At 42.9% G+C, this 12,380-nt stretch overlaps 1 protein-coding gene across 1 annotated transcript; it reads left to right on the top strand.

Annotated features, from left to right (window-relative positions):
- The first annotated feature begins 3,064 nt into the window (after positions 1–3,064).
- Positions 3,065–3,715, top strand: LOC122004574 (zinc finger protein GIS3-like). The gene has a single exon (XM_042559438.1). The coding sequence runs from the start codon at positions 3,065–3,067 to the stop codon at positions 3,713–3,715; it is 651 nt and encodes a 216-aa protein (XP_042415372.1).
- The last annotated feature ends 8,665 nt before the right edge of the window (positions 3,716–12,380 follow it).

Genomic DNA, 12,380 nt, shown 5'->3' with positions numbered 1-12,380 from the left:
ACATCATTGTGTGTCACCTCATGAGGAAGACCAAGAGTCATGACTCTTGGTATTACATGCAGGTATAAAATGCTCTAATAAGTGTCCGGCCTAAAAAAAAAAGAATGAATAAGAAAGGGTGTGCTTATTCAAGGTCTCTTCTTCTTCCTCTCTTCTTTTTCTCTCTTTCTCCTCCATTGCCGAGACCTCTCAAGAGTGCTAGCACACTCTAAGTGGTTCTCTCCACCTTTTGTCCGTGTGGATACGTGTAGAGGAGTGTACACTTGACACTCTACGAGATCCGACAACCATTTGGATGAGCGGGATAAGCGAAGGACATCGCGACAAGGATAATACTTCCTTCTCATGTAGATCTAAGGTAGATCTAGTGTAGACAAACATGTACATGAATATTTTATTTATCTATCTTTGCACGGATCCATGGCTAACTTCGAGGTTTCCACAATGCAAAAAAAGTGATTTTTGCGGCTCGAAAGTTCTAACAAATTTTTCTTGTAAGTGTAATAATAAATTAAAGAATGCTCATATGGATGACATTGCACATTTGAATGTTATTAATAAACTCGAGATAGGGTGTGTACTTAATCAAATAAGTACTTTACAACGAGCTGTTGATATACGTTCGAGTTCTCATTTGAGATCATTGGTAGGTCTAGTTAAGATGTTTAGTGCATTGTGTACAACATTACTCAAGGTTATGGAGAATGGACTTCCTTCTCAACAAGAAGATGCAGCATCTTTTATGATGAAATGACTTATTTTGATTTATTTTGTATTCAACTCACATCTTATGAAAGAGATTCTAGGGATTACAAATATACTTTGTTGGGTTTTACAAAGTAAGTCTTAGGATATTATAATGCAATGGAGCTTGTATTATATATCAAAAATTTACTTCAACAAATGAGAGATAACAAGTGGGATGATTTGCTTGTTAAAATGATATCTTTTTGTGAACTTCAAAATATTGACATTCCTAATTTTTGTGCTCAATATACTAAAAGATAGGTCGAGTTCATCTTCGTCAAGACAATTTCGCCATTGAATATTATTATCAGGTAGATTTCTTTTATGCTTTGATAGATTCACAGTTGTAAGAAATTAGTGATGATAGTATGGAATTGCTCATTCTTAGTAATGCCTTAAATCCTCAAAATGAGATGGAGTCTTTTAGAGCTGTGGATATATGTAAATTAGTTGAAAAATTCTATGCTCAAGATTTTACAAGAGATGAAAAAGAGCAATTGAAGATGCAATTAAAGCATTACGAGTATAATCTAATCAAAGGGTCTGACTATAAAAATCTTTCACTATTTTAGAGTTATGTCAATGGTTAGTGAAGACTAACAAGTCTGTTATATATAACCTCATTTTTATAAGAGTGATTGTACCTTTCCTTATTCTTTCGGTTTCATTGTTATTATAGAACGATCATTTTCTATGATGAATATCATGAAAATAATACTTGGACCAAAATAGAGGATGTTTTTCTCTCAGATACGTTAATGATATATATATATATAACTAGCTAGAAATATGAGCATAATAGATTAATAATTATCACTGAAGACTTTAAAAATTTAACACAACATTAAATTTCTTTTAGTCAGAGAATTATAATTGATACTTAATTAAATATATCTTAAAAACTTTTAACTTTACGCTTTTGTCAATATAATAATATTAACTTTTGGTAATATAATAATATTAAATTTGAGTATTCTATGTTTTTAATTATGGTATTTTGTTATTAAAAAGCTATATACAATATTAATAATTATTTTTATCATTTAATAGACCCTCAACTTAAAATTCCGGATCCTTGGAAAGGAACAACACTATATTAATTATAAGCAAAAACAAATAATAGAATAATATAAAATTAAAGAAATAATAATATTTGAAAGTGAGAATAATGGACGATACGGTGATTGTGTTGACATAATTAATGTCTCATCAGACAAACAACAATGTAATTTGCTTTACAAGCACAATACTCATTATGATATAGGATTCTCACTAATTAAGCAAAGTAGAACCTAGTTGAAGTAATGTGTGAATCTTTTGTTGCTCTAGTTGATCGAATGCAAATATAACTTAATTCCAAAAACACCTATATATATCATCAATTCCATATCTGCACCCCACCAACGTTTTTGAAACAATTTAGTTAGGCATGGAGGGTCCTACAAATTAAAGACCTCCCTCCACTTGTGGGTTTGTCCTATACATTGAAATCGACAAAGATGAAAAAGTAGATATTGACATTAAAAATTGATCCCTCTCAAACTTAGGTTACTATACGGAAGTAGAGTTAGGTACGTAGCTCCATATATAGACCATGTCTATCACGGTATAGCTCCATAGATGCTGTTTAATTACTAACACTAAACATAAGAAATTACTAGCACTATCTTAAATAACTGTTTAATAACAATTCTGCATGTATCCTCACACGATCAATCAGGGACTGAGGAGATCATACATCAAGCAGAGACAGGAGAACACTGATCAGTCGTATATTTATTTGGCCAATGGACGAAACTCGTGGACCTACGTACGTGAGACGACATGCATGCATGCAAACTATACTGAAGCGTCGCGGTCTCCAAGTCACTCGCTATCGGCATTGATACACACACAGAGAGCCCGTGAGCAAACACACAATGCGAATACAGTGACACATGGCAGCTTGCTATCGTACATCATCGACTTGTTGTAGGTAGCCCGGCCCCACATATATTTGGTGAGGCCCACGGACAGTGTCCTTAGATCCATGCATATCCTCATGGGCAATTTAGAATTCGATCGTGTAGTTCATTTATTACTGAAGAAGAAGATGAAGATATAGATATATATGTTTAATTGATTTTTTACTCGAGTGGTAGTGGATGGGTTCACTTACTTGGGATGGCAGCAACCAATCACCTCAATCCGGGGTCTCTTCTTTCTAAACCCTACAGTGACATATATTCACTTTCGCCATCGTCATTTTGTTAATTATAGTATTCCTCCCTTTTGAAGAGAGTGATGTGAAGGACTGGTGGAGTTGAGAGAGGGAGGGATGGATCGGTACGTGGAGGAGAAGGCCACCACGAGCCCGAGGATTAAGCTGTTCGGGATCCACGTGTCCGACGACGGCGCTGATGCGGCGGCCGGGGCGGCGGGAGGCGGCGATGGGATGAGGAAGTACGAGTGCCACTACTGCTTCCGGGAGTTCGCCAACTCGCAGGCGCTGGGCGGGCACCAGAACGCCCACAAGAAGGAGCGGCAGCAGCTGAAGCGCGCCCAGATGCACCGTCGCCACCTCGCCGGGGCCGCCGCCGGAGGCGGAGGTGGACACCGGGCCGGGAACTTCTGCCACCAACCCATCGCCTCTGCCTTCGCCGCGCCGCGGGCTCCGACGCATCTCCTCTCGCCGTCGGTGGTGGGGTCCGAGGTGAGCTGGGTGTACTGCGCCGCCGGCAGGCCGATTTCCCCGGCGACCGGTCACCTGTCGTGCGGTTGCATCGCACCGCGTGCTCTGCCTGTTACAGCTGGCTGCGATTGCCTCGGAGACAGCAACGTCGTCCGCGGGAGGTTCTACGTCGCAAACCAAGCGATGGATAGACCCGCCGGAGCATTCGCTGAGGCGTCGCCGGCTCCGGAGGAGGAGGTGGCGGAGGAGCCGTACGGGTTGAACCTGCGGCTTAGCCTGGCGCCTGCTGGTTCATGATCCATATTCTCATAAAACCCCTATAAATATGCTGAATTTCATCCCAATCTAATTAGTTGTCTGTATATATTTAATTCGCAACCTCTCCAAGTATTCTCTTCATTGAAGTTTGCAACACTGCATGGTTGCTTGAGTAGACTTTAATTGCCCCCACGGGCGGGATCAACCGGTTATGACATGGTATTCTTGCAACATGGGTCGGGAGGTCGAAGGTCTGCGGCAGCAATTGCGATAATATCAATATCTGTCCGTGCTAAACACCTTCGACCGCCATGTCATCGCCGGACCCGTATTCACCGTGATTTACTCCCTCTCATACTTGTGGGGCCGGGGTGAGGGGGCCGCTGGGCGGCGGGACCCGCCTTTGCAACTTGAGTAGACTTTAATTAATTAGGAGGTGTTAATTAAACAATTGAATATATATAAGGGTATCTCCGATGTAAAATGTATGAAAGGTTTGTAAAATTAAAAAAATAATAATAAAAAGTTTTGAATCATTATAGAGTGAAATTTAAGATTTATAGTTTAAAAACAGTAGTAAAAATTTAAATATATTCTTTTGTCTCGAAATTAATATAATATGCATAAAGTCATATAATTCACGCTATGAATTGGATAAAAAAAAGTTTAGAGCATCTCTAATGTAAAATTTTTTAAGGAGGTTTTTAAAATGAAAAAATTGAACAAAAAAGTTTTTATCATTGTGGGTATAAGGTTTGAAATTTATAGTTAAAAAACGACAATGAAATTTCAAAGCTGCTTTTTAATTGATGTAATATGCATATAACCATATAAGCTCTAACTATTAGAGATGTTTTAATAAGTTGTTAGAATGTTGATATAACATGATGTAACATATTGGAATCATAAAAGAAGTTGTTGTAGAACTTTAATTATTAGAGATGTCCTTATTTAGAACTCTAATTATTAGAGATTTTTAATACATTTTTATATTAATTGTTGATGTGATATAAAAAAATTCATTTAGAATTTTAACAATGGAAGATGCCCTATTATGATTGATGTCATAACTCATAATCAATTATCTTTGGAAGTAACAACCCTCAAATTGCTCCTTTAATGGAGTTAAATATAATTGTTTGTCCCTTTCTCCAAGATAACCACCTCCAAAGGCAAAGGGACATATCTCTAAAGGAAAGGAAAGATATGAAAGGACTTCTAAAAACCCTATCTTGTATATTGTCCCTAATTAGATCGCTAATGCAAGGTGGGACACATGAGATCACACTTACATTAGAGAAGAAGTGACCAGAGAGTTAGAGTTTCACTTTCCTAATTTAATTATATTCAGTGCTCGATAAAGATCATAGGACGCACCGACAACTTTCTCTTCAGCAGGAGCGAACTGCAAAGAACTTTCCTGGTCCAGAAAAGCGATGCGAGAGCGCTTGACATCGTTTGCGGCAGCCTTTGAGCAGAGCCACTAGAACACAAACAATTCCATTAGATTTTCTGACCACGGCAGGACAGTCCTCGCCCCTGAAAAGCACGAAGAAAATAAATAAATAAATAACTATTTTAAAAAACGAAATAGAAATTCAAAGAAAATTAAAACAAAATAAAATTGAGTGAGATTCGAATTACACAGCTCTCGTCCGCTGTCACGGTTTTAAGGGCATCTATAGTCGTTGGAGTGCTTCCATATTGATGGAAGTTATTGGTTGTTATAACAGAGTTGATGTTAAAATTAATATGAGAGGGTGTTAAATCGGGTTCACATTTTAACTCACCTAGTGGATGCAGGCACTATGCGAGAGAAACATGGGAGGGCCATATGAGTACCCTCCCATGTTTTCTTATTAAAAAATTAAAAATTTTAAATTAAAAATCAAGGAATAAAATTAAATTAGTTATATATTTTTATGAAGTTAAAATAAAAAAAATTAAATGACTAGTTAACGGCTAGTAAATGACTAGTTAACAGTTATTTTTATAAAAAAATAAAATTTTATCTATAAATACTCATAATCTTACATCCATAGCTTATTTCAATTATACAAATACTGAAATCTCTCTAAAAATATTCTCTCTATTATTTTTCTCTAAAATGAATAAAAATAGTCAAGAATTTTTTTTAGAAATTTTTAAGAAAATACTTCTTCCCAAAATTCACAAATTCTACTAAATTATCAATATTTTTATATTCACCAAATTACCCACATAATCTATACCCACTAAATAATCTATATGATTCATAATCACCAATTTATCCATGTATTTCATATCCACCAAATTATCCATCTAATCTACATGTAACCGGTATGTCTTTTATATCTCTGACAGAAAAAGAACCATTTACTTTGACTTTTATTCCAGAGAATCAACTGTCTAACTGTGAATCCCCAATTGAACTCGTAAATTTGGAAAAGACAAATTCTGGCATTACGGATAGAAGAAAGTGGTCAACATGGAGTAAGGTTGAAGATGAGGCTTTAGCGAGATCGTTTGTCACTATCAGTGATGATCTAATCATCGACAATGATTAGAAAGTGGATGTCTTTTGGAACATGTTGCAAGCTACTACAATGAGAATTATCTATTGGACCCCGTGGTTATTTTGATGTGATCAATCAAGTTAGCTTAGGTTCTATTTGGTTTAATCCCTGTGTCTAAGTGTGCAGGAGCTTAAGAGCACAGGAAGTCAAGCGGAAGACGCGGCTAGCGAGAAGGACGACACGGGAGAGAACCGACAGGCTCAGTGTGTCCGAGGGAAAAGGTGTCATGGAAGAGTACAACGGTGGATGAGAAGAACGTACGCAACGTTCGAGAGATGAGAAGCCGGGGATGAAGGCTGTTCGAGGAGAAGGTCGGAAATTAGGTTCGGGTGAGCCCTATTCCAGATGGCCGAAATCACCCAAGCGAGCGAAGTTTGAGCAGAAGACCCAGATCGAGGCGAGTAGAATCGGAGCAGAGCTGGCGCCCGGATCCATTCTGGGCGCTCGGAACTCAACTTTTATCAATTTTGACGTGTACGTTGACCGACGCATCAGAGATAGAATTCTATCCCACTCCAGGCACCTGGAACCCTTCAAGCGCCTTGATCCGGCGGTAAGAATGGGGGACCCACTTCCTGAAGGGTCCCAGCTTGAGGACAGATGGAGGGCTGACTAAGCAGTTAATGGCCGCGCCGAGCAGTTGAGTATGTCCGAGCGGAGCCAAAGATAACCCAGCCATGGGCTTGGGTTTCCGACGCCAAGGCGGGAAGACTGAATGGCCGAGCGGGTGTCCGCCCGGCTGGGACCGAAGGGCCGAGCGGGTGGTCCGCTCGGCCAGGATAAGGGCGAGGATACAAAGATTAGCCGAGCGGCCTATTCGTTCGACTCAGGATATGGGGTGTCAGCAAAGGCATGTCTGATGATTACGCCGTACACAAGAGTGCACGATGGAGGATTTCGCCGTCACATCATGGAGAGGTTGATACAGTAGCGGTATGGCCTTATGGGTGCCCTTCTGACAAACCCATACCTGAGCATGGTCGAAAGCAGGTGATTGCTTTGATTGGCGCGCCCAGGCTCCTTCGAGAGGTCTATATAAGGTCTCCATTTCTTCATCGGAGGTACGCGGGTCTTAATCTCTGAAGCCACCTCTTTGTTATTCCTCGCCTGACTTGAGCGTCGGAGGGCCGTCGCCGGGACACCCCTCCCGGCTCGGTTTGTTGCAAGTTCGCCGGAGCACTCGAGGGTCCAGCAGGGAGCGCCACGTCCCCAGCGTCCGTTGACTTCTGATTCGGACATGATCAATTTTCTGCCTCGTAGAATAGCCTCCGACGATCGGCGAGTACAATGGAACAACAGACCCGGATGATCATCTGGGTAAGTTTGATAACACGGCTACACTCCATCAATACACAGATGGAGTAAAATGCCGAGTTTTTCTTACCACTCTCTCGGGATCGGCTCAACAGTGGTTTCGGAGGCTGCCGGACGGATCCATCACAAGCTTCAAGGACTTCCGAACGGCCTTCCTCCACCACTTCGCCAGCAGTCGGCGTTATCAGAAGACAAGTGTCAGCTTGTTCGCCATCAAGCAAGAGCCGAGAGAATCGCTTCGAACTTACATCCAGCGGTTCAACAAGGTGGCAATGGATATTCCAACGGCCACATCGGAGACCATGATGAATGCCTTCACACAAGGCCTAGTGGATGGGGACTTCTTCCGGTCGCTCATCCGAAAGCCGCCTCGAGACTATGATCACATGCTACATCGGGCCAACGAATACATAAACGTGGAAAAAGCGCAAGCCGCCCGGAAAAAGGAAACTCCAACCGAGAGGGCGCCTATTCATGCCGAACGGAGACAGCATGCCGCTCATCAACCGCCTAGAGGACCAAGGGCCGAAGCAATCCGCTCCCCTCGTGTGAGGTCCCAAGTGCAAGAAGTATCTGCCGCTCGGATCAAGCCAAATAAGAGATGGACCCCTATGTTCTGCTCCTTCCACCGGACGGATACGCACAACACGAGGGATTGTCGAAGTCTTCCCTTCGTGGCTAATCCCGTTCCCATGAAGGCCGAACGACGGTCTCCTTCCATCGACCGGAGACAAAGGACCCATGAAACCGATCGGACCCGCACCGAGAGGCGACATCAACAGACGCCCGATCGGCACCGATCTCCAAGACAGGAGAATCGCCGAGCGTCCAGAGAACGGTCCCAACCGTCCACTCGGGAAGAGGAAAATAGGAGCAATATTTCCCGGGGCGAGATCAACGTTATTGCTGGTGGGCCGACCGGAGGAGACTCCAACCGAGCCCGAAAGGCGGGCGTCCGGCAGCTCCAGATCCACGCAGTCGGTTGTAGCCTAGAGCGGGCAAGTGGACCGGAAGTCATTTTCGGACCCGGGGACTTAGAAGGAGTTGAAGTGCCCCACGACGACGCTTTGCTCATTAAAGCGGTAATAGCAAATTACACTATTCACCGCATATTTATTGACACAGGGAGCTCGGTCAACATCATATTCAAGAAGGCGTTCGATCAGCTGCAAATTGATCGAGCCGAGCTGCTGCCCATGACAACCCCGCTTTACGGGTTTACGGGCAACGAAGTCCAGCCGGTTGGACAGATTCGGCTGGCTACCTCGCTAGGAGAAGAGCCGCTCAGGAGGACAAGAACAATAAACTTCGTGGTGGTTGATTCTCCCTCGTCCTACAACGTCATTTTGGGACGACCGGCGCTCAGCGAATTCCGAGCGGTCGTCTCAACCTTCCACCAGAAGATGAAGTTCCCCGTCGAAGACAAGGTGGGAGAAGTACGGGGAGATCAGTTAGCGGCTCGGCGATGCTACATCGAGATGATCCGAGCAGAATCCAACTCCGCTCGGAAGGCGCCTCGAATCGAGGTAAACGCCATCACCGAAAAGCCACCCACTTTAATTTATGAGGAAAAAGAGGAAGTGCAGATTCATCCAATCCGATCGGAGGCCACCACCTTTATTGCGTCCGATCTGGAGGAGAAACAGAAAGAGGGGCTGATCCAATGTCTCAGGAGAAATCATGATGTCTTCGTCTGGTCGACACATGAACTACCTGGAATTTCGCAGAGCATAGCGCAGCACGAGTTACATGTCCGACCGGACGCTCGGCCGGTAAAGCAGAGAAAAAGAGATTTCAGCGCCGAGCAGAATGCCATCATCCGGGCGGAAGTAGAAAAGCTTCTGGAGGCCGGCCATATACGCGAGGTGCAGTTCCCGAGCTGGCTGGCTAACGTAGTATTAGTCTCCAAGCCGAGTGGCAAGTGGAGAGTGTTAGGACCAAAAGTAGCTAGAGGGGGGGGGGGGGTGAATAGCTCGTCGCGTGCTCGTTGCTCGGTGTTGCTTGTTTCTTCAAGAATGCGCAGCGGAAAATACATAAACAAACACAAACACGCTAACACTAGGAGTTTACTTGGTATCCACCTCCAACGGAGATGACTAATCCAAGGATCCACACCACGCACGCACCCTCCACTATGAAAACACTCCTTTTCGGTAACTACCGAGGGCGGAGAAGCCCTACAAGACTCTCAGTACAAGAAGAAGAAAGGGTATTAAAGAATAAGCAAAAGCTTACAAGAAATGCAGTAAAAACCCTAGCTTCTTCTTCTTCTCGTTGCAACTCGCCTCTTGACTTGGATGAACCTCCAAGAACCTTCAAGAACTGGCGGTGAGGAGCTTAGAGAGTGCTGGGGAGGAGCTGTGTTGAATTTGGAATGAATTGGTGAAGTTCTGCTGAAGAAATCGCACGCCAACAGCTATAAACAACGCCAACGGTCGAATCCCAATCGATTGGATTGCTCCCAATCGATTGGGGAGGCTTTGGATCGATCCACGGATCGATCCAGAGCGCCTCTGTGCTCTGGAAAAACTTCTGGATCGATCCACGGATCGATCCAGCACTTATCGCGCGAAGCAGCAGCGTCCCAATCGATCCAGAGAGGTTCTGTTCGCGGGGACTCACCGGATCGATCGGTGGATCGATCCAGATCTGCTGGATCGATCCACGGATCAATCCAAACCTGCTGGATCAATCCACGGATCAATCCAAACCTGCTGGATCAATCGGCTGATCAATCCAGATCTTGGTTTTTGCCCAAAACCAAGCCCAAAGCCCCCTAAACCAACATCTAGTCAACCATGACTTGTTGGTACATAAGACCTAGCATCCGGTCACCCTTGACCAGCTAGGACTCTCTCACCAAGTGTCTGGTCAATCCCTTTGACCCACTTGGACTTTTCTCTTCTTGCCAAGTATCCGGTCACTCCCTAAGACCTACTTGGACTTTTCTTCCTCGTGCCAAGTATCCGGTCAATCCCTTTGACCTACTTGGACTCTCACCAGATGTCTGGTCAACCTTGACCCATCTGGATTTCTCTTGCCTGGCTTCACTCACCGGGACTTTCCCAATTGCCTAGATTCACTCACTAGGTCTTTCACCTGGCTTCACTCACCAGGATTTTCTTCTGCCTGGCTTCACTCACCAGGACTTTCACCTAGCTTCACTTACTAGGATTTTCCTCACTGCCTAGCTTCACTCACTAGGTCTTTCCTTCTGCCTAACATCCCAGTTAGGACTTCCCAGTCAAGTATCCGGTCATCCTTGACCTACTTGACTCTTCTTCAATCAACCTTGCATTGTCAAACATCGAAACCCAAACCAAGACTCAAGCTTGGTCAACCAGGTCAACCTTGACCTGAGGGATGTTGCACCAACAATCTCCCCCTTTTTGATGTTTGACAATACCACAATAACACTTACAATGCCACATGTAAGTTAGGCTAATCCCATAGCCTCATTCTTCATGCCACTAGGTAATGAAAGCATAAGTTAAGCTTTTCATTCTCCCCCTAAGAGGGAAAACTCCCTCTTAGATAATGAAAGCCTAACTTACTCCCTTTCACACGTCCTTTCATTCTCCCCCTATTGGCACACATCAACCTATGCCCCCTCTTTGGGCACACTTCAACAAATCCATTTGTTGAAAACTCTCCCCCTGAAGAGTTGCTCATCATTGGTTACAACTTCACTCGTTGAACCAACACGATAATGAAGGTCTCATACCCTTCATTTATCCTTAACTTCTTCCTCAATGTAGACAAATACCCAACCTTGAGCATTTTCTAACATCTTGAGTTCCCACTTGAAATAATGAGGATATCCACTCCCCATTTCAGGTTCAAAAGCTCGTCCATGAGCATTTTCTTTAAAGAAGGTTAACCACCTTCCAAGGTTCATGAAAAATAATTTTCATGCCTTTAAAGAGTCCCTCCCCCTAAAGACATGGTGGTAACTTCTGTCATTGCACCAACAATGACTTGGAATCCCTAAACCTTTAGGAAACCCAGATTTAGAAGTTTTGAGGTTCAAATGTTCAAAATTTGAAACAAACCTCAACCTAAACTTCAATGAAGTCTTCCTTAACCATTCCATCCTTGTTTTCAACACGAAAACACCCTTTTTATGTATACAAATGTATTTTAAGGGTTTGGAATGGTTACATAGACTAACCATGGTTCAAAGATGCTGAAGTCAGGCCTTCCCACCAAAATCAGCAACTTGGATCGATTGGAGTTGGGATCCAATCGATTGAACCAACCGAATCGATCCACCGATCGATTCAGTATGTGTGGATCGATCCACTGATCGATCCAGCGAGCTTCTGCTCGCAAGATTTACTTTCCGAATCGATCCACGGATCGATTCAGGAACTCAATCGATCCATGGATCGATCGGAGTTCGATAGTTGCTGAAATTCCATTTCAGTCAACTTGAAACCCTAGAAAATTCTACAAAAATCCAAAAATCATGAAATTTCGTGTAGACATTATTTAGGGCATACTTAATCATGGAAAAATAGCTTTCTATGAAAATACTTTATATTTTCAAAGATTGACACAAACTTGAAAACTTGCAAAAACTTTAGCATTTTCTTCAAGTTTGTGTCTAACTATTCAATAGTGATTACTATCAAAAGATAGCCTTCACCAAAGTTTTCCAAAAACATTTTAAAAACATTTTCAAAACCAATATCCCATCATGTTCCTTGGGCATAATGCACATGACTTGTACATTAGCTTTCCCAATGATGGGAAAACACATAACTATGTGTTTTGATGAACTTAAAACTAAAAAGAATGCACTAAATCAACATCTTGAGTTTTGTTCATCATCC

This window comes from Zingiber officinale, chromosome 7B, assembly GCF_018446385.1.
Source record: "Zingiber officinale cultivar Zhangliang chromosome 7B, Zo_v1.1, whole genome shotgun sequence".
Taxonomy (NCBI): domain Eukaryota; kingdom Viridiplantae; phylum Streptophyta; class Magnoliopsida; order Zingiberales; family Zingiberaceae; genus Zingiber; species Zingiber officinale.
Note: the sequence above shows the minus strand (reverse complement) of the source record. Positions and strands in the feature narration are given on the sequence as shown.

What these genes read in the sequence shown, in the direction of transcription:
- LOC122004574 (XM_042559438.1), top strand. Translation starts at nt 3,065, where the DNA reads ATGGATCGGTACGTGGAGGAGAAGGCCACCACGAGCCCGAGGATTAAG.